At 48.5% G+C, this 22,633-nt stretch overlaps 1 protein-coding gene across 1 annotated transcript in view; it reads right to left on the minus strand.

Moving 5' to 3' along the window:
• Positions 1-16,779, minus strand: part of MYL10 (myosin light chain 10) — a 46,483-nt gene extending 29,704 nt beyond the window's left edge. The window contains exons 1-2 of the mRNA XM_015407990.1: positions 16,715-16,779; positions 1,843-1,932 (exon numbers count right to left, since the gene is read on the minus strand). Of these exons, the coding sequence (XP_015263476.1) occupies positions 1,843-1,932; positions 16,715-16,717 (93 nt within the window). The 5' untranslated portion in view covers positions 16,718-16,779. The remainder of the gene's footprint in view (positions 1-1,842; positions 1,933-16,714) is intronic.
• Positions 16,780-22,633: the final 5,854 nt, after the last annotated feature.

Here is a 22,633-nt window from a genome sequence, read left to right on the forward strand (position 1 = left end):
ACTTTACTTGGGAGCCCTCGGATGGCAGTCGGGCCCCATCCGGACACCACTCGGACGATTCTACTGGGTTTGGCACAGCTTCCTAGACTGTCCTCTGCAGATTCCTATGTGACAACCCCATCGTTCACCAGCGTTGCCACAGTGTTCCCTCTAAGCTGAGTTAGTGTGAGCTAGCTCACAGCTCTTTAGCCTCCAGCTCACACATTTTTGTCTCAGCTCAGGAAGGACGGCTCCAGAGCAAACTAATTTATGCAGTTGCCAAATTGCTCGCTCACAACTTTAATGCCAGTAGCTCACAAAGTAGAATTTTTGCTCACAAGACTCCACAGCTTAGAGGGAGCATTGGTTGCCCGCACTGTCCTGGCAAATGTCAGGAGATCTGGAGTGTACTACTTGGGGAGGGTGGAGTTTGGGCAGGATGTGATGTCACCTCCGGGTGATGCTCGGAGGAACTTCCTATCATTTTAATGATAAAGACCATCAAGACAAGGACGATTCCTCAAGCGTCACTATGGAGGCCATTTTCCTGCCATTCCCCCCCCCCCTCCTGCTCCTCAGTTTCTTGAAGCTAAGGATTGGGAAGGGGATTGGGATGAAAGATGAAGGAATGGCAGCCCTCGCCAAAGCAGTGAGTTGCATGCAGAGCTCCACCGATGATGGAAAGTAGAACTCTGCCTGGCCCATCTCTGGCTCCCTTTTTTGTCGGGCTGATGATGTCACAGTGTCTCTGGTCCTTCTTCGCTCTTGCTTCGCCTCTTTTCCCCTTCCCCTTTACTCTCCAAAAGGCAGGTGTGCAGGGCTATTTTGGGGCAGGAACGCACAGGAACGGAGTTCCGGCTGGCTCCCAAGTTGGCCACGCCCAGCAGGAACTCATTAGCATAACAGGCCACACCCAACACCAGAAACTCATTAGGATTGGCTACATTAGGGGTGTGTGGCATAACATGCAAAGGAGTTCCTTCTACCAAAAAAAAGTCCTGGGTTTTGACAACAAACAAGGTAAACAGAATAACAAGCAAAAGGTGGGTGTGGCTGGATGACCACACTTCTGGTAACATGGGGGTGCGGCCTAATGTGCTAATGAGCTGTGCTGTCAGGGGTGTGGCCTAATATGCTAATGAGTTTCTGTTGTTGGGGGTGGCCTATTATGCTAATGAGTTCCTGCTGGGCTTTTTCTACAAAAAGAGCCCTGCAGGTGTGCCCAGGACTTGCTCATTCCTTGTTGACATCTTCGTAGCCCTTTTGTCAAGACCCTCAGCAAATTGTCTCTTCTGTTCCTCTTATCTCACTGCTTTTTCAGGGTCCCTTCTACTTGTCTAGCAATACTGGCTGGGGCGGGAGGGAGAGGCTTGGCTTATTTGGAGAGGTTCCTGGACTTCATATGTGCCACACATCAGAATGCAACCACCTATTCAAGGGCCCGGGGGTGGGATCCTCGATCTTCAGCCCTAGATGTTACATCTGCTGTATACCCACACCTACGTTTCCCATAGGCACTTACAAGCATCCTCTATCTCTAAACATGGCTTAGGAAACCTCGGGCTAAAGCTGCTTAATACACAGGAAGTTGCAGTTGCACATTCTCGATCCTGCAGACTTCGAGGCAGACATATAAGCATTTCATGCAGCATAATCTATTCGCAACCAGTATTAGATGTAGAATCTATATTCCGTGTCTGACACTGGTTCCACAATTCTTGTGTCAAGAACATGCCTGCTATCTGATGGAATCAGCTAAGGGAAGTTTCAGTGATGACTATTCATGGGTTATAATTCAGATCACGAATCAATAACCGACTTTTCACACACTGACAACCCTTTGTAGTATTAAAATGAACCTACCTCTTTAAACTCCTGGATCTGGCTTTGATCAAACATGGAAAAGACATTGGAGCCTCCTCCTTCTTTCTTCTTCCTTGCCATTTTGGGGGCCTATCAAGTTGTTTTAAAAAAATGAATAGTCACTAACACTCAGACTTCTTTGTCACTAAGGGGCTCCAAATGAGGCAATATTTTGCAGGCTGATGTATTTTTAGAGTGGAATGGTATAATGATTAGGAGCTAGACTTGTCCCCCAGGAAGCCTTCTGCCGGGGCTCTCAAAAGCAGAGGTCCCCAGAGGCAAAAGTGATCATACATCTTCTAATAGTTGTGTAGAACCAGTGATGCTGCAATCCGCACAAATAACATGTTTGAAAATCAGATTCATCCTGCTTATAACACCTGTTGGCTCATTCATGATTAGAAGAAGAGATTGGATTTAAACCCTGCCCTTCGCTACCCAAAGGAGTCTCAGAGTGGCTTGCAAACTCGTTTCCCTTCCCCTCCCCACAACAGACACCCTGTGAGGTAGGTGGGGCTGAGAGAACTCTTGACAGAAACTGCTCTTTTTTCAAGAACAGCTGTGCCAGAACTATGGCTTGCCCAAGGTCATCCAGCAGGTGCAAGTGGAGGAGTGGGGAATCAAACCCGGTTCTCCCCGATTAGAGTCTGCGCACTTAACCACTACACCAAACTGGCTCTTAATTAGTTGCTAGGGTCGAGAGGAGTTGTACTGTCCTCAGACTTCTGACTGGGCAATATAAGCTGCCTTATATAGAACCCAACCAATGGTCCTTCAAGGTCAGCGTTGTCTACTCAGTCTGGCAGTGGCTTTCCAAGGTCTCAGGTAGAAGCCTTTCACATCACCTACTACCAGGTCCACTTAACTGGAGATGCTGGGGATTGAACCTGGGACCTCCTGCATGCAAAGCAGAGACTCTGCCAATGAGCCACAGCCCCTCTCCACTGAATCTGACCCACCATGAAAACTGTTGTCCCCACACGACCAAGTGACGGGGGAGGCAGGAAAGGGAATCGCCGGCCAGCCTCGGCCTTCCCTCACCTGGGCTCGCCGGCTGGCGGTGCCGGGCAGAAGACAAGGAGGCAGCTGCAGCTGCGTGGAACATGGCGCACGGCGCAACTCGCCAAGAGGCGGGCTTCCCCCAGGAGCACGGAAGGGGCAGACCGAAGGGCTCTTTGCCCACCCTGGCCGGACTTCTCCGAAGTCAATGAAAAGACGGGGGGATTATTCTTTGGCGGATTCACGGAGACTTCCTTCTCTCCAGACCCCGCGATTGGTGGGCACGCGGGGGGAGGTGCCAGAAAGTAGCCCCGCCTAGGGCGCAAAAAAGCCTCGGGCCTGCCCTGTCTGAGAGAACTGTGACTGACCCAAGGTCACCCAGCTGGCTGCATATGGAGGAGTGGGGAGTCAAACACGGTTCTCTGGATTTGTGTCCGCTGCTCTGAACTTCTTATATCTTTATAACAAAAAGGGCTAGAGCCTTCCTTTTTAAAAACAGAATGACAGCTGGGAATTGAGAGGAACTTTTAGACCATGGTGATAGAGCATTATAACGTTCCTGTGCTATAGAACGACAGCAATTGCTGATTCTAAAAACCAGGAAAAAAACCTCACTGGCTGTGCAGGAGAAGGAAATGCAAGGGAAATGGTGGCTGGTGGAGGAGACTGTGCACGGAACTCCTGCATGGATGCTCTGTACAAATATCTCTGCTTTTGCAGTGGCGATAAGAGGGAAACAGGCAGTACGTGCTATGTGTAGCTTCGATTGCTTTGATGCTATGCTCGGCTTGCTTTTCTTGCACTTATTGGATTGGGTTTTACTCCGGCTTTAGTTATGCTGTAGCCAGTGCTTTTATTTCTTTATGCTGATCTTCGTATTGCTTCGGGGTTTTTTAAAATTATTATCCTGTGGTTTATATTGTGTTCAGAATTGTAAGCTACTCTCTGTGCCATTTTGGTAAGAGAGTGGACTACAAATGTTAATTCTATTTGTATTAGTAGAGCATTAATGACCTGCATGCCGGCTTCACAGAGTAATAAATATAAATAAAATGTCATTCACATCCATGCCCCGACCTGGATGGCCCGGGCTTGCCCGATCTCGTCAGATCTCAGAAGCTAACCAGGGTTGGCCCTGGCTAATATTTGGATGGGAGACCACCAAGGAAGTCCAGGGTTGCTACGCAGAGGCAGGCAGTGGCAAACCACCCCAAACATCTCTTGCCTTGAAAACCCTGTGGGGTTGCCATAAGTTAGCCGTGGCTTGACACCACTGTCCAATCACCATTCATATACACAGTGCTTAACAGAGTTTCATGGGTCAAAGTTAGGTCCCTGCTCCCATAATAGGTAAAGGTAAAGGTTTCCCTTGCCTGAAAGCCAGTCAAGTCCGACTCTAGGGTTACGGTGCTCATCTCCGTTTCCAAGCCAAAGAGCCAGCGCTGTCCAAAGACGTTTCCGTGGTCATGTGGCCGGCATGACTAAACGCCGGGGCGCACGGAGCGCTGTTACCTTCCCACCGAAGCGGTACCTATTTATCTACTTGCAATTTCTTGCTTTCGAACAGCTCGGTTGGCAGGAGCTGGAACCAGAGACAGGAGCTCACTCTGTCATGCGGCACTCGGGACTCGAACTGCTGAACTACCGACCTTCCAGCCTGCAGTTCAGCATCAACCACTTGAGCCACCCGTAATACTTACAATCAAAACTTTAAAATGGCAAAACCCAATGTGAGTAATTAATTAATTAATTATTGTGTGGCATTGTGTGTAGAATAGGCAGGAGATCCAAAGAAAGTCTGGCAGCCGTAAGTTCTAGCTCTTGGCGTTAGGCTAGTGGTGAGGTAGATTTGTTTTTAGGGTCCGAGAGAGCTCTGAATGAAATGGAACTGGCCCAAGGTCACCCAGCTGACTCCATGTGGAGAAGTGGGGAATCAAACAAATGGCTTTTGAATATCTGACCCATGGTGTTCCACTGGATCCGTCATTGCTAACTATCTATAACCTGGGAGGTTATTAATTTTGTTTCATGTTACTCATTCAAATATTTATATCCTGCCTTTTGATCAACAGTTATGAAGGTTAGAGGGGGAGGGGGAACCATGGGCTTCTCTCAAGTAAGCCCTCCAACAGCTGAGCGTGTGAGAGCGAAGGAAGCCAAACACATTCACTGCAGCCACAGCCTCTCTCTGGAAAACCCCTCACGGACGCCCAGCTCTTCCAGAATGACATCTGTCCCATGTGCACACATCCAGACAAGGGCTGCTGAGAGCCCCGTGGGCCCCCAGACTAGGAAGAAGAAGAAGAAGAGATTGGATTTATACCCCATGGCCCTTCACTACCCGAAGGCGTCTCAGAGTGGCTTACAATCTCCTTTCCCTCCCCCTCCCCACAACAGACACTCTGGGAGGTAAAAGAAGAAGAAGAAGAGATTGGATTTATACCCCATGGCCCTTCACTACCCGAAGGCGTCTCAGAGTGGCTTACAATCTCCTTTCCCTCCCCCTCCCCACAACAGACACTCTGGGAGGTAAAAGAAGAAGAAGAAGAGATTGGATTTATACCCCATGGCCCTTCACTACCCAAAGGTGTCTCAGAGCGGCTTACAATCTCCTTTCCCTCCCCCTCCCCACAACAGACACTCTGGGAGGTAAAAGAGGAAGAAGAAGAGATTGGATTTATACCCTGCCCTTCACTACCCAAAGGTGTCTCAGAGCGGCTTACAAACTCCTTTCCCTTCCCCTCCCCACAACAGACACCCTGTGAGGTAGGTGGGGCTGAGAGAGCTCTGACAGGAACTGCTCTTTTTCAAGAACAGCTGTGCCAGGACTATGGCTTGCCCAAGGTCACCCAGCCAGGTGCAAGTGGAGGAGTGGGGAATCAAACCCGGTTCTCCCAGATTAGAGTCCGCGCACTTAACCACTACACCAAATTGGACACAAGTGCTTTTCAGAAGTTATATCCACATGTACTGGGAGCCTCCCCACTGCACATAGATGCAGTAGCCATGTTGTCCAAACAGGGGAACATGTTCTTTTGCATGTGTGTTTTGCATGGACTTTTCAGGGTTCTGGTCTGCACGTAACAAAGCTTTGTGTGCATGCAAAATATGTACGTTTCCACGTTCAGAAAACCTGGTGTGACCGTGCATATCAGAGAAACCATGGGGAGAAAGCACTCCCAATATTTGCAGTTGCCCTGCTCCTGCTATGCATGGATGGGACTTTTGAAAAAGACTACAGACAGCATGAATCAGCCCTGCCATTCAGGGCGAAGATCAGAAAGGGAGAGTATGGCTCCTTCTGGGTTTGTGTGTGTGCTGTATCCTAAATACGGGGTCAAGAAACCCAGGAAACCTAAGGGCTGAGCAAAACACACTTTGCACATGCTCAGAAGTGTCTCCTATTTTATTATTATCATCCAGTTCAAGGAGTCGCCCGTCTGGTCCCAAGCCAGCCAATTGATTTCTCGTTACGCTCAAGTCCAAGGAGCAGACATGAATATTGACTCATTGCCGGCACTGAGAAACAGAGAGCAGCAGATCTGGAAGACTTTCCTGTCAATCTACTCAACAGCCACAGGGCTGCCCTTTAAAAGGAGCTGCCCTAGACAGCCGCCTAGGTCTACCTTGTCATCAAGCCAGCCATATTATTTAACGTTTTGGTTTGCCCCTCCACCCCACTGGAACCGATGCCGTTTGCAGCCAGCGAATTGCAATCTTTCGATCCTCTCCTTTTATGGAAAGCATTCCATACCTCTGATCATTTCTTTTTTTTCTCCCTCCTTTTTTCCAGTTCTGCTATAATTAGATGATAAATCTAATCCGAGTGTCTTGGTTTATGACATCACAATGCATGCCGATACAGTGACGCCTGAGTATTTGAGAGTGGAAAAGGGCTTTGTGTTCAGATTCCTTTCGGCGCGGAGCGGTTTGATTCATCCGGCAGAGGAGACCTTTGAATATAGAAGACATTTTGGGAGGTGGGGAGAGGGAAGCAACTGCCCCCCAGCAAAGGATCCCATGACCTCTTTGCAGGAGGTGGAGGGAAGCAAGCTAGGATGGGGCAGCCTGAACTGACCTGTGGCGAGAGGGCCGGACTCTGACATTTCAATATAAAGACTGGCTGAGATCACATGGACCTGGCCTTATCTTTTTTATTTATCGTCTTTACTGTTTTTGCAACTGGAGGATAACATGGAAGAATTAATGGTTGCTGTGGCGGCTCAAGTGGTTAAGACGCTGGACTGCAGACCGGAAGGTCGGTAGTTCAGCAGTTCGAGACCCGGGTGCCGCATGATGGAGTGAGCTCCCGTCTCTAGTCCCAGCTCCTGCCAACCTAGCAGTTCGAAAGCAAGAAATTGCAAGTAGATAAATAGGTAACACTTAGGTTCCGTGCACCTAGGCATCTAGTCATGCCGGCCGGCCACATGACATGTCTTTGGACAGCGCTGGCACTTCGGCTTGGAAACAGAGATGGCACTTCGGCTTGGAAACATCCCTGGAGTCGGATTCAGCTGGCTTTCAAGGAAGGGAAACCTTTACCTTAACCTTACTGCAAAAGTTGTCACGTGATTTGACACCAGCTGCTAGAAATGTTGCCACACGCAGGGTAGTTTGTTTGTCTTCATCTCTAAGTCACCAGGATGACTTTGCTTCTGGAGAAAGTCCTGATTGAATAAAGGGCTATGCCTCTCTATCATGCCTTGGCAGATCCGACCGATAATCTCGGTCGGCTAGCAATCTCCTTCCCACAGTGGCCAACCAGATGCCCCACAAGGTTCTAAAGTGGGAGGGGGGGCACAGAGGCCAAAGCCTTTGCTTTTATTGCTCCATAGCAACTAGTGTTCAGAGGTATAGGCATGGAGCTGCGGTGGCTCAAGTGGTTAAGACCAGGGGTCGTTTCGTAGAAAAAGAGCTAGGGGAACTCATTAGCATAACTCATTAGCATATGCCACACCCCCTGACATCACCGGAAGTGTGTCATAAGGCCGGCGGGAGTGCAAGGAAGCCCCGCGAAGGCCCTCCCTGGCCCCAGGCAGGCAGGGGTGGGGAGAGGCAGGGAGGAAGCAACTTACCCTCCCTCTTCTCCTGCCTCCTCCTGGCTGAATGAGGGCCGGAAGCGGGGCGGCCGGAAGCAGGGGGCGGGGCTTCGTCATGTGCCCCGCCCCCCGTACCTCACCCGGGGGAACTGCGATCCCCTGCGATCCCCCCAGAAATGACCTCTGGTTAAGACGCTGAACTGCAGGCTGTGGAAGGTCAGTAGTTCAGCAGTTCGAGACCCGAGTGCCACATGACGGAGTGAGCTCCCGTCTCTAGTTCCAGCTCCTGCCAACCTAGCAGTTCGAAAGCAAGACATTGCAAGTAGATAAATAGGTACCACTTCGGTGGGAAGGTAACAGCGTTCCGTGCGCCTTGGTGTTTAGTCATGCCGGCCACATGATCACGGAAACGTCTTTGGACAGCGGTGGCTCTTCGGCTTTGAAACGGAGATGAGCACCGCAACCCTAGAGTCGGACTCAACTGGCTTTCAAGCAAGGGAACCTTTACCTTTACCTTACTTATCTAGGCATTATGGCTAACAGCTTGGTGGAAAATGATGTCAAGGGACAGGGGTGACCCCCCAGGGTTTTCAGTGCAGGAGATAAATGCAGGTGGTTTGTGCTGTTGCCTGCCTCTGTGCAAGGCCGGCTCACTCACTAGGCGAACGCCTAGAGCGGGATGGCCCTTAGGGGCACCAAACTGCACCCGGGCCCCATACTCTGGGAGTTTCTTGATTATTTGTGTTTTTTATTCTTCCTGAAATGCATTTATTTTTGAAAATTGGTGGGCGCACGGGGGGGGGGGCATAAGGAAGGGATCCTTGCCGAGGGTGCAAAATAAGCTGGAGCCGGCCCTGCCTCTGTGTAGCAACCCTGGACTTCCTTGGTAGCCTCCCATCCAAGCATTAACCAGGGTCGACCCTGCTAAGTTTCTGAGATCTGAGAAGACCAGGCTAGGCTGGGCCATCCAGGTCAGGGCCGTATCCAAATTAGAAGATAAGAATTCAAACCAGACTGCTTTGGGGAAGGGAGGTCCTGCTGGATGAGAAGATTAGTGGCTGAGATGTTGGATGAGAAGATGAGTGGTCCACCTAGTCTACCGTCCTGCGTAACATACTGGCCAAATGCCCTGGAGGGCTAACAACAGGACGTAGATGCCAAGGCCTTCTCCGATCCTATCTTTGAGGATTGGTATTCAGAGGTTTACTGCTGCTGAATGTGAAAGTTCCTTTAGTCATCTTGGCTTCCATCTTGGCTTCTAGCTACTGCCTAGAGGTTTCAGGACGATAGAGGAACAGATATGTTTGCCATTGCCTGCCTCTGCGTAGCAAGCATGGACGTCCTTGGTGGCCTCCCATCCAAGTACAAACCAGGCCGACCCCGCTTAGCTTTTGAGATCAGATGAGATTGGGCTACCCCAGACCATCACACACACACACACACACACACACACACACACACACACACACGTTAAAATCCCAACATGTAAAATTTAGGTATTAAAGAACATAAGTATTAATAAACAAAGTATTAATAAAAGATGGCGGCATCCAGATGTCAGCTACCACCATAATCCGGGTTCTTGCCAGGCTATTAGTTATTGAGTTAGTGCTGGTGTTGGGGCCAGGGCCGGGATGTTGAAAGGCGACTCCTAATCGAAAGCCTGGTGAAAGGCGACTCCTAATCGAAAGCCTGGTGGAAGAGCTGCGGGACTGTAAAAGGGCCCTGATGTCATCTGGGAGCTCATTCCACCAGTAAGGAGCCGCCACAGAAAAGGCCGTGGCCCTTGTCGCAGCTAGCCTGGCTTCTTTAGGGCCTGGGAGGGCCAGACGATTTCGGGACCCTGATCTTAGCGCTCTCCGGGGAACGGATGGGGAAGTTGGTCCTCGACCATTTAATATCCCCCGAAAGTCATCTAGTGGCCATCGCTGTGTCCTGTATATGAAGACTGAGCTCAGGATTGTCTAATCTGATTGGCGGTGGGGCCACCATGGTCTCGGGCAGACGGTTTACTCCCCCCAAGACTTGGTAACTGAGATTATTTAATGCCAGGGATTTAAGCCGGGACCTCCCATTTGCTGTTTTCATCTAAAGAACTCAGGAGGAGCTAAATCTAAAAAATTACTTTAGGGGCTTTTCAAAAAAGGAATTGTTCAAAACTAAAAATTGGAATGACTGAGGACAGCGTTTTACCAGCAGGGTGGCCAGTGTTGGAGTGAGCTACTCAGCATGCCTGGACATTGAGGTCTCAAGCCGGAAGAAAGGAACTTTCCTGAGAGTAGCAATCTACACTTCAAAGGGAGAGCAGTAGAGAAGAAAGGAAAGGATACTCTGCGTTCTGTGCCTTTCCAGCCCCATAGCTAGGGAATTTTTTTGGAGGGGGCCTCAGGGGGCCTGCCAGCTAATTAAATGAAAGTACCATGCAGGTGGTATGTTGGAGCACTTTAAGGGTAGCCCAAGACAGAGGGGGCCCAGAAGAAACACTAGGGGGCCGGGCCCCATGGGCCCCATGTTAGCTACGGGCCAGTGCCTTTCTGTCCCTGACTCTATGGTAGCCCACTCTGAACTCTGAGGCTAAGAGGCAGTGCAAAGGCCTCTGGTTCCATCAGCTCCTTGAATAGGGTGCCTCTCTTTGTCTTAACTAGGGTTGCCAAGTCTGGGTTGGAAAATACCTGGAGACTTTGGGGGTGGAGCCAGGAGAGGGCGGGGTTTGGGAAAGGGAGGTGGCTCAGTATAGTACAATGCCGTAGACAGGGCTGACTCCAGCTTATTTTGCACCCTAGGCGAGGATCCTTTCTGCCCCCCCGCCTGCGCCCACTAATTTTCAAAAATAAATGCATTTTAGGAAGAATGAAAAACACAAATAATCAAGAAACTCCCAGAGTACGGGGCCCGGGTGCAGTTTGGTGCCCCTAAGGGCCGTCCCACTCTAGGCGATCGCCTAGTTCGCCTAGTGAGTGAGCCGGCCCTGGCCGTAGAGTCCACCCTCCAAAGCAGCCATTTTCTCCAGGGGAGCTGATCTCTGTCAGCTGGGGATCAGTGGTAAAAGCGGGAGATCCCCAGGCCCCACCTGGAGGCTGGCAACCCTAGTCTTAACCTGGGAGCTGCCCTCTGACCCCCTCCTCTCTCTTTGTCCTCTCCCTCACCTCACATGGCCTTCCATGGAGACACATGTCTCTGCAGGTCTCTCCTGCAGAGACAATGTCCTCTTACTCCCATACATGTGATGCCGCACGAATTGGCCATTTGTGATAGGGAAAGGACTCTTTAGATTAGGCTTCTATTTCTCTCCTTTCAGCTGCAGCCTGAATGTGAACTGGATCTATTTGAATAAATGTAAGTTTACCTTTTTTGCAGCAAACTTCTTGGGAGATTTATTTACTGTACACAGTATCACGCTTCTATGACTGGGCAAAATTCTGCTGTATTAACCAAATGTCCCAATTGCTAGTTCTGGGCTGGGAAATACCTGGAGATTTGGAGGGCAGGACTTGGGAGGGTGGGGTTTGGGGAAGGGAAGGACCATGTGTCCAGAGTGGTGTGGTGGTTAAGAGCGGTGGACTCTAATCTGGAGGACCAGGTTTGATTCCCCACTCCTACACATGAAGCCTGCTGGGTGACCTTGGGTCAGTCACGGTTCTCTCAGAACCCTCTCAGCCCCACCTACTTCACAGGGTGTCTGCTGTGGGGAGAGGAAGGACAGGTGATTGTAAGCTGCTTTGAGACTCCTTTGGGTAAAAAGGTAAAGGTAAACGTTTCCCTTGCTCAAAAGCCAGTCGAATCCGACTCTAGGGTTGCGGTGCTCATTTCCATTTCAAAGCCAAAGAGCCAGCGCTGTCCGGAGACGTTTCCGTGGTCATGTGGGTGGCATGACTAAATGCCAAGGTGCACGGAATGCTGTTGCCTTCCCAGCAAGGCGGTACCTATTTATCTACTTGCAATTTCTTGCTCACTCTGTCTTGCAGCACCCGGGTCTCGAACTGCTAAACTACTGACCTTCCACAGCTTGCAGTTCAGCATCTTAACCACTTGAGCCACCACAGCTCCTTTGGGTAGAGAAAGGCAAAAGGTAAAGGTTTTCCTTGCTCAAAAGCTAGTTGAATCTGACTCTAGGGGGCGGTGCTCATCTCTGTTTCCAAGCCGAAGAGCCAGCGCTGTCCGAAGACGTTTCCGTGGTCATGTGGCTGGCATGACTAAATGCCAAGGTGCATGGAATGGTGTTGCCTTCCCAGCAAGGTGGTACCTATTTATCTACTTGCAATTTCTTGCTTTCGAACTGCTATGGGTAGAGGCAAGCAGGGGATAAAAACCAACTCCTCCTCCTCCTCTTCTTTTTCTTCAGAGCCAGTTTGGCGTAGTGGTTAAGTGTGCGGACTCTAATCTGGGAGAACCGGGTTTGATTCCCCACTCCTCCACTTGCACCTAGCTGGATGACCTTGGGCAAGCCGCAGTTCTGATAAGAGCTGTTCTTGAAAAAGAGCAGTTTCTGTCAGAGCTCTCTCAGCCCCACCTACCTCCCAGGGTGTCTGTAGTGGGGAGGGAAAGGGGCTCTGAGACACCTTTGGGTAGTGAAGGGCAGGGTATAAATCTAATCTCCTCCTCCTCCTCTTCTTCTTCTTCTTGTAACACCATAGAGTCCACCCTCCAAAGCAGCCATTTTCTCCAGGGGAACTGATCTTGGTTACCTGGAGATCAACTGTAATAGCGGGAGATCTCCAAGTTGCCACCTTAAGTTTGGCAACCCTATTTACCAGGGCTAGGTGTCAGAAAACAGTGAATGTCCCTGGTAAACTGAGACTGCTGATACGGGGGTGACAGCCATGTTTGTTGTGGCCTGCCCGTTTGTCAGACAGCAGACTTTTCTAGATCAGAAGCCGACTCTCTTTCTCCTCAGCCTCTTGATTTCAGGATTGCCAGCGTCTCCGGCCTTTTAACTATCACCGCATCCGTTTTGACAATGGCGCTTTGTCGCCAGTAATCCTTTGAACGGCACATTACAGAACAGCTGAAACATTACAGCGCCATAAACCCTCTGTAATATTTTATAAATCTTTTAAAGACATTGTCTAGCGTGAGGGGGGGGGCTGCTGCGAGGGGAGTGGGAAAACCTCCCTGCAGAGTTCGTTTAGCATAATTGCATATACATTTCTCTGATTAATAAAGCACGATTGCTTCCTTATCTACAGACATCCTCAGGTTGTTTCATTAGGATTATTACCATCATTATTCAGTTGGGGAGATCGGGGAAGGGGGAGGATTGAGTTCCTTCCTTCCATCATTTCAAATTTGTCTGATGTTTCCTCAAGCTCCCAGGTGCTTCAGAGAGGCATTTTTCTGGTGCACAAAGGAAGGATTCTAAACAGAGCTTAGAATTTGTATAGAACATCACCAAATTCTGACAACGACATGGAAAAGAAAACCAATATGAATATCTCCATGTAGCAAATCTGGGGATGCAACTGGGAGAACATTGGCTTTGTCTAAAGAAAGGGTGCTTCCAAGATTCTGCTTGTATAAATTTATCTGCAGATTCTGGAGTGCTTCTGAACTATTTGGTTTTGTTTTTGAAGTGGAAACACAGCACTTTGAAATCTTCTGGGGTGTTTTTTCACCCCCCTTTTTTGTACACCACACGTGTTATGCACGCTCAGCTTTCGACTTCATCCATCCATATACATTTTCCCCTGCTGCATTATTGATCTACAGGTGTACATTGATAAAACACTGACACACACACCCCCAAGCAAATCATTGTTTTCGTCATGATTCCTTGGGTGAGTAAAAGGCTGCACAAAAATATCCTTGATGAAGTCACAATCACACGAAGATTGTACATACAATCACATCAACAGAGGTTCATCAAGGCACATGGATACACTGATAACATGGTGAGGGGGAAGGCGTACAAGGAGGCACCGGAAGTTGTGGCAAACTGTGCAATTCCAAGAATAATTCTTTAAAAATATTCCTAGTTAAACTGGAGTGAAAGAGGATGCAGAGAGAAATCCTGGCAGAACAGATTGGCATTAAAAACTTTATCTGGGAGGCAGGAAAGGAAGCGTGGTTTTGAAAAGTGTGTGTGCGCGCATGCACACACACACTTGTTTTCAGTAACTTGGCACACCAAAGCCACCAAATGTTCACAGATGTCTTTTTTTTTTAAAATCTACGCATTTATATGGGGCACAGAGCAACAAGGTTCGATTCTGTCTTAATAATGGGTTTAAATTAAGGACAGGAAGGTATCGGCTGGATATTAGGAAAAACGTTTTTTACAGTCAGAGTTGTGCAACAGTGGCATCAGCTGCCTAAGGAGGTGATGAGCTCCCCCTCCCTGGCAGTCTTTAAGCAGCGGCTAAACAAACACTTGTCAGGGATGCTCTAGGCCAGTGATGGCGAACCTTTTAGAGACCGAGTGCCCAAACTGCGACCCAAAACCCACTTATTTATCGCGGAGTGCCAACACGGCAATTTAACCTGAATACTGAGGTTTTACTTTAGAAAAAACAACCCATACATTAACTTAAGATGATCCAAACAAAGTAAGGAAAGCAATCCCAAATGCTTTCATTGACTTAAAATTATTTGGCAGAGAATACGACACTTTAATGATGGTCTGGGCCTGGCTGGGACGATGGCACGCGTGCCCACAGAGAGGGCTCTGAGTGCCGCCTCTGGTACCCATGCCATAGGTTCGCCACCACTGCTCTAGGCTAATCCTCCATTGAGCAGGGGGTTGGACTAGATGGCCTGCAATGGCCCCTTCCAATTCTCTGATTCTATGATTAATGCACATTGCTGCTCTGCGTAATGTTACAATTCTTCAGAAATACTAATGTACACATTGGAATGCAACAGTGGACTTAACAGTGCAATCCTATGCCAGTCTAAGACCACTGAAATCAATGGGCTTACATTGGAGTAATTCTGCTTAGAGTTGCACTGTTAATTCTGTAATTGTAAAGCCAGGAGTTTGTAAGCATCAGTGAACAGCAGTTTTTTTAAGGGGTCTTTTAATGCTCATTTGGATGCTCATGGAGCTTTAAGGAGGTATGGCAGAAGGTCCTGTCAAGTGGCAATCGATTTATGGCGACCTCTAGGGTTTTTAGGGCCATAGAGGAAGAGGTTTGCCATTGCCTGCCTCTTCATAGTGAGCATGAGCGTCCTTGCTGGTTTCCCATCCAAGTAGTAACCAGGGCCAGCCCTCCTTCCAAGACCTGACAAGATCCAGCCTAGCCGGAGCCATCAGGGCTTTAGAAGAAGAAGAAGAGAAGAGATTGGATTTATACCCCGCCCTTCACTACTTAAAGGAGTCTCAGAGCGGCTTACAAACTCCTTTCCCTTTCCCTCCCCACAACAGACCCCCTGTGAGGTACGTGGGGCTGAGAGAGCTCTGACAGAAATTGCTCTTTTTCAAGGACAGCCCTTATCAGAACTATGGCTTGCCCAAGGTCATCCAGCAGGTGCAAGTGGAGGAGTGGGGAATCAAACCCGGTTTTCCCAGATTAGAGTCCGCGCACTTAACCACTACACCAAACTTTAAAGAGACAAGGATGAGGGTTTTTTTGTTTTTTTTTTAAACCTACATGAAAGCAGTGGGGGAACAGGAGCTGCGCAGAACAAAAACCATGAAAAAGTTGTAAGCTTTTATGGAGCTCCCTCCAGCCTCCCAGAAAGCAGTTATTATGTTGAAAATCAAACATTAAAAAAAAAAGTAACTAGCCGCACTATCAGCTAAAACAGAGCAAAGAGGCAGCCTTGCCAACAACCCTCAAGCATCAAATAATGCAGTGGTCCTGACAGTTCCTCGGCTGGCCAGCCCAAATGTCTACTGTGCTAAGGAGAACTCAGTTCATTTGCCTTCCAAGAAGTTTGCAAGGAGGGAGCGTCCTGGGTCTCTCTTAGGAGGGAAATTCACCGGTACCTCAGTGTCTCTGCTAAGGGCTGGAAGAGATTTCCCCTCCAATTCCCAGGTGCTTCTGAGCTGGCAACTTACCAGCCAACAAACAGCACAGATAATGTTTAAAGCACAAGTTAGAACAAGTGCCCCCCCCCCCCCAAATACCCTGGTGCTTCGCACAGGAAACTAACCTGTGAACAAAACATGCAGATTGGAATGGTGACATAGGCTAGGTTGATGTTGCTCTCAGTGACTAGCTGGGCAAACTTTTGATGGGCACCTCTAGCAACTTGGTCTCATCTGTCCCCTCGATGCTGGGGGACTTGGGGTGAAGGTACAACAGGTTAAGGCAGAGGGGAAGAAGAAATGTACCCCAGAATCCCTTGCACTGCCACAAAGGATTCCGGCGGGCTTTCTTAAGTGGCGGAAGGCCTGAGCCAAGATGGCAGTGCTTCTCTCTCAATCGGTGGACTTAAGTTTGCCGGGTTCCCCCCTGGCCACTAACGGGGGATGGGGGGTAGGGGTTGCCAGATCCAGGTTGGGAAACTCCTGGAGATTTGGGGATAGAGTGTGAGGAGGACAGGGACTTCAGTGGAGTACAAGGCCATAGAGTCCACCCTCCAAAGCAGCCATTATCTCCAGGGGAACTGATCTCTGTATTCTGGAGATGAGCTGTAATTCCGGGGGATCCCCAGGTCCCACCTGGAGACTGGCATCCCTAACGGACTCTATACCAGGTCTGGAAGCTAGGAATCATCTCACCCCATAGCACCATGGCATCTCAGAAGGAAAGAAGAAACTGTTTGTTGCAAGAAAGGAGAGAGAATGCAAAACTAAATACCAAGAATGAGTTTGCCTTCCAGGGATTCTCATGAGGGGAGTTAAGACAGAAAGAGAGGACGGAGAAAAGAAGGGGACAGAAGACAAAACCTACCATGCTGAAAAATCTGCTCTTCACCTTCTGTGCCAACCAGCAAGCCAGCCCCACACAATGGCTATTGTCCCTCTATATATAGAATCACTCAGGAGTGAAAATATGCCCCAGTCTAAGTTTAGACAATAGAGACGAGCCTGGAAAAGCACAGCAACTGGACCTCAGCGCCATTCCAAGCATTCGCTGTCCACCATCAGTTTTGCATCCATAGAATTCATACTGCATTCAAGTAGGCCATGTGGCTGGATAGGCAAACACAGCCAAACAGAAGGAAACCCCTTCACAGAAGCCAGGATAACTTTTCAGTGCTATTTTTGCGAAATGCGATTTTAACTTTTCAGTGCTTCTTTTTGCGAAACACAATTTTAAATTACCAAGATCTTGTCGCCGCCCCCCCCCAAAAAAACCCCCTGAAGAGTCATAAAATGTATGCATGTACAAATGTAGGCATGTACAAATATAAAAAGTGTGTGTAGTTTAGTTTACATGCTATCATGTAAACTAAATGTGCCAGTTCCCTGGGCCATCAAATACGCTGTGACCAGGAACAGGGCGTTTTCGGTGGCGGCTCCTATCTGGTGGAATGAGCTCCCGGAGGAGATCAGGGCTCTGCGGGACCTAGTACAGTTCCGCAGAGCCTGCAAGACGGAGCTCTTCCGCCAGGCGTTTGAATAGGAGCCGCCACCGCTATGATACCACCAACGCCATGGTACCATCAATGCACTAGAATTTGGGTACAGGGGCATCTGGAGGTTGAGCACTTGGATGAGATTTTAAGAGACGGCCATCTTGCTTTTTATGAGAGGAGTACTGAATATATTTTTCTATGAGTATAACTGGTTTTAATATTTTAATGTTTGTACTGTTTTCTGGTATGATTCGGCAATATGCCCTGTAAGCCGCCCTGAGCCTACGGGGAGGGTGGGATAAAAATACAAATAATAAATAAATAATAAATAAAATAAATCATGGCAAGAACGTAAGCGGGGAGGGGTGTCTTAGGAAACAAAACTGAAAGCTTAATGTCTTTAAATTTTGTTGGGATTCTTTGATTCAGGGTCGATGGTTGTATTGCAAACACAAGAGCCACACTTAGTAAAAAAATATATATCTTTACTAAAAAAATAAATAAAACATGGGTATGGTACTATGGATAAAAGAAATACAATAAAAGGTTACATACTTGCAGTTACTCTCAGTAATATATGCTAACAGCTACATCTTTCTATCTGTCTTGGCTTCTAGAAGAGAACTACCGCTTTGGTTCACACAAAGGGCCATAAACATGTGAATACATTAATGCTAGATCAAAGCATTTCTACAAACAAGATGTTAGTTGACCAATACAAAGGTTACAGGTCACTTCATTAGGATAAACAACTCCCACAAACTTTCCCGCTGTTGAATACATTATGTAACGTAACATCCTGTTTGCTAACAAACAACATTTAACTCTGTAATGACTGAAGTGTAAGCAACTTGCAATTCCAACAAATTTGCCATTCCAGAAGAAAGTAAAAATAAGAGCATTGCTGGATCAGACCAAAGGTCCATCTAAGTCCAGCATCCTGTTTCCCACTATGGCCAATTGGGTGCCTCCACGAAGCCCACAAGAAGAGCATGGAACCCATCAGGGGTCATTTCATAGAAAAAGAGCTAGTGGAACTCATTAGCATAACTCATTAGCATATGCCACACACCCTGACATCAGGGGCCCGGCGGTGGACCTGCAAGGCCAGCGGGAGTGCGAGGAAGCCCCGCCAAGGCCCTCCCTGGCCCCAGGCAGGCAGGGGCGGGGAGAGGCGGGGAGGAAGCAACTTACCCTCCCTCTTCTCCTGCCTCCTCCTGGCTGAATGAGGGCCGGAAGCGGGGCGGCCGGGGGCATGGCTTCGTCATATGCCCCCCCTCCTGCCCCTCCCCCGGGGGAACTGCGTTCCCCCGCGTTCCCCCCCCCCCCGAAATGACCTCTGGAACCCATAGACTTTGAGGAAGAATCTCAAGGTACTCTGCCTCTGGATAAGGAGATTCCACATAGCTGGTAGTAATTGATGCGCCTGTCCTCTGTAAATTTGTCTCGTCTCCTTTTATAGTCATCTAAGATAATGGACATGATCACATCTTTTGATAGGTTTTTTTTTATGAAGTACTTTACTTTGAATCCCAGTACCAGGAGGTAACATCAGGCAAAGGCCTCAGCCTCTAGGCCCTGTTGTTGGACCTCCAGATGAACTGGTTGGCCAGTGTATGAGACAGGATGCTGGACTGGATGGACCCTGTTCTTAGGTTCTCATGTTCTTTTGTCTGTCCTAATCTACAACCAATGCTCCCTGTAAGTTGTGGAGTCTTGTGAGCAAAAGATCTACTCTGTGAGCTACTGGCATGAAAGTTGTGAGTGAGCGATTTGGCTACTGCATAAACTAGTTTGCTCTGGAGCCATCCTTCCTGACCGGAGACAAATATCTGTGAGCTGGAGGCTAAAAAAACTGTGAGCTAGCTCACATTAGCTCAGCTTAGAGTGAACACTGTCTACAACCCATCATCCTCACTGGGTGACTGGAGCATCTCCCTCCTCTTTTTCCACAACATGCTATATCATGTTCTACCCAAATATCTTTCTTTTTTTTAAAGTCCTGAAGTCCCACACTCCTTTCCACATGAGGAAGGCAGTTCAAACCCCTTGTTCAGATGATTGAAAAGCCACATTCCTGTCCAGACCAATTCAGCTCTAAGGTGACAAGAACAGCATAAGGTGACAGAACAGCATGGCCAAGGTCCGTATTAGCATGGTTATGTTAATCTGCTACATGGTGGAAGATCACCGTGTTTAAATAACCTTCAGGTACTATTTCCACTTAAAACTGGGCCCTCAGTGACACTCTTCTAAGCCTACTGGCCCCAATTGACTTAGAAGGATGTTATTCTGCTTAGAATGGCACTGAAGAAGAGGAGGAGATTGGATTTATACCCCACCCTTCACTACCCAAGGGAGTCTCAGAGTGGCTTACAAATTCCTTTCCCTTCCCCTCCCCACAACAGACACCCTGTGAAGTAGGAGGGGTTGAGAGGGCTCTTGACAGAAACTGCTCTTTTTCAAAGACAGCTGTGCCAGAACTATGGCTTGTCCAAGGTCATCCAGCAGCTGTGAGTGGGGGAGTGGGGAATCAAACCTGGTTCTCCCAGATTAGAGTCCGCGCACTTAACCACTACACCAAACTAGTTCACACACATGAAGCTGCTTTGTTCTGAATTCAGATTGTTAGTCTAGCAGGGTCCATATAGTCCATTCTGACTAACAGCAGCTCTCCAGGTAGGGTTCCCAGCTCTGGGTTGGGAAATACCTGGAGATTTGGGGGTTGGAATCTGGGGAGAGCGGGGTTTGGGGAGGAGAAGACTTCCACGGGGCATAATGCCATAGAGTCCAACCTCCAAAGTTGACATTGTCTCCAGGAGAACTGATCTTGGTATCCTGGAGGTCAGTTGTAATAGTGGGAGACTGGCAGCAATGCTATCTAAGGTCTTCTGCTATGTGGTTCTTTTAGGTAGAAATAAGAACATAAGAGAAGCCAATGTAGGATCAGGCCAATGGCCCATCCAGTCCAACACTCTGTCACACAGTGGCCAAAAATACCAGGTGCCATCAGGAGGTCCAGCAGTGGGGCCAGGACACTAGAAGCCCCCCCACTGTTGCCCCCCCCAAGCACCAAGAATACAGAGCATCACTTGCCCCAGACTGAGAATTTCTATTTATACCTTGTGGGTGTACCTAGATGGGAGCACATCCAGCCTGTGCTGACGGCCCTGCACTGGCTGCCAATAGCATACCGAATCCACCTCAAGGTGCTGGTGCTCACCTTTAAAGCCCTATATGGCCAGGGTCCGGCATACTTGAGGGACCGCCTTTCCCCACATATACCCCAGAGAACACTGCGGTCAGAGTCACAGAATCGGTTGACCCTCCTGGGCCCCGAGGATGCCAGGCTCGCTGCGACGAGGGACAGGGCCTTTTCAGTGGCGGCTCCTTACTGGTGGAATGAGCTCCCGGAAGAGATCAGGGCACTGCGGGATCTTTTACAATTCCACAGGGCCTGCAAGACGGAGCTCTTCCACCAGGCCTTCAACTAGGAGCCGCCCCCACTATTACCATCAACGAGCCCGGCCCTCAGCTCTAATATCTGGCTCATTCCATTGAGTGACTCAGGGCGACACTGAGCTGGAACTCAGCTGTTGGAGACATCTGTAGCATGCCACTGTAAGGAATGAATTGGATAACTAATAGCACCTTCTGATTTTATGATTTTTTCTGCTTAGTACTGTTTTATATGTTTTATATGGTTTTATCGGCAACTGGTGCTACTATTGTAAGCTGCCCTGAGCTCCCTGCGGGGAGGGTGGGGTATAAATTGAAGAGAGAAAGAAAGAAAGAAAGAAAGAAAGAAAGAGAGAAAGAAAGAAAGAAAGAGAGAAAGAGAGAAAGAGAGAAAGAGAGAGAGAGAGAGAGAAAGAAAGAAAGAAAGAAAGAAAGAAAGAAAGAAAGAAAGAAAGAAAGAAAGAAAGAAAGAAAGAAAGAAAGAACTTTTATCTGTTCTAACCCGACTGCTCAGCAATTTCATGGAGTGCCCGCGAGTTCTTGAACTGTGAGAAAGGGAGAAAAGGACTTTTTTCTCTACCTGCTCTATCCCATGCATAATCTTGTAAACCTCGATCATGTCACCCCTCAGCCGTCGTTTCTCCAAGCTAAAGAGCCGCAAGCCCTTTAAACCTTTCTTCATAGGGAAAGTGTTCCAACCCTTTTATCATTCTAGTTGCCCTTTTCTGCACTTTCCCCAATGCTATAATATCCTTTTTGAGGTGTGGTGACCAGAACTGCACACAGTACTCCAAGTGAGGTCATCTCATCGATTTATACAGGGGCATTATGATACTGGCTGATTCGTTTTCGATTCAAATGTCGGGAATTGAACCTGGGATCGCCTGCGTGCAAAGCAAATGCTCTACTGCTGAGCCATGGACCCAACCCAATGCAGAAAGCTTATTTTCACATCATTGTCACAGATCAGGCCCATTTCTTTGCATGTTTGTGAAGCAGACCCAGCTACCCAACGGCTAGAAGAAACTCGCCTGCTCTCTCTTTCCTTGTTAGCCTCTGCAACGTAATCATGGGGGAAATCTGGGGAGACAAAAAAAAAAAAGTCTTCATTTCCAAGGTTTGTTTTCCTCTTGGAACCACTTCCAAGTTAGAAAACGGCTCCAGACTAGAAAGGAGAGGAAGGTGGATGAAAGGCATCATAGAAAATACGGGGGGGGGGGGGGAGGTTGTGTATCTAATTGCCCTAAAAATTTCAGTCATTCAATCGAGCAATTAGAAGGCTGCAGCCAGCAATTTCCTTATAATGCAAGGCGGGGGCAGAAGTAAAGATAATTGATGTTGAGTGTTTCACCTGAAATATTAAATACCAAGTGTATGTCTGGCTCCAGGATCCTTTCCCTCTCTCCATTCTACACTTTCTTTGCTTGGATAGCTGATTTTGATTTTGATTTTTCTTCCTTTTGTAAAAAAGACAGATCTGGTAGCATGAACTGATGAATGGTTCGCGGGTGCTGCTCTTTGCCCCAAATCCCTCCCTGGAAAAGGATTACCAACTCTTTCATGACAGGTTTGAAAACCTGAAAAGTTTCAAACAGGGGAGCCCCTCCCCCTTTCATGGGAGCTATTGCGCCGGGTGCAGGAGGGCGGGATGCCAGCCTCCAGGCGGTGGCTGGGAAGCCCCCAGAATTACAGGTCGTCTCCAGACAACAGAGATCCATTCCCCTGGAGAAAAAGGTGACTCTGGAAAGTGGATTCTATGGCATTAATGCTCTGCTGAGGGCCCACCCCTCCGCAAACCCCGCCCTCCTCAGCCCCCCAGCCCTGCCCTCCTC

The sequence above is a fragment of the Gekko japonicus genome, unplaced genomic scaffold (assembly GCF_001447785.1).
Source record: "Gekko japonicus isolate JY-2015 unplaced genomic scaffold, Gekko_japonicus_V1.1 scaffold1, whole genome shotgun sequence".
Taxonomy (NCBI): domain Eukaryota; kingdom Metazoa; phylum Chordata; class Lepidosauria; order Squamata; family Gekkonidae; genus Gekko; species Gekko japonicus.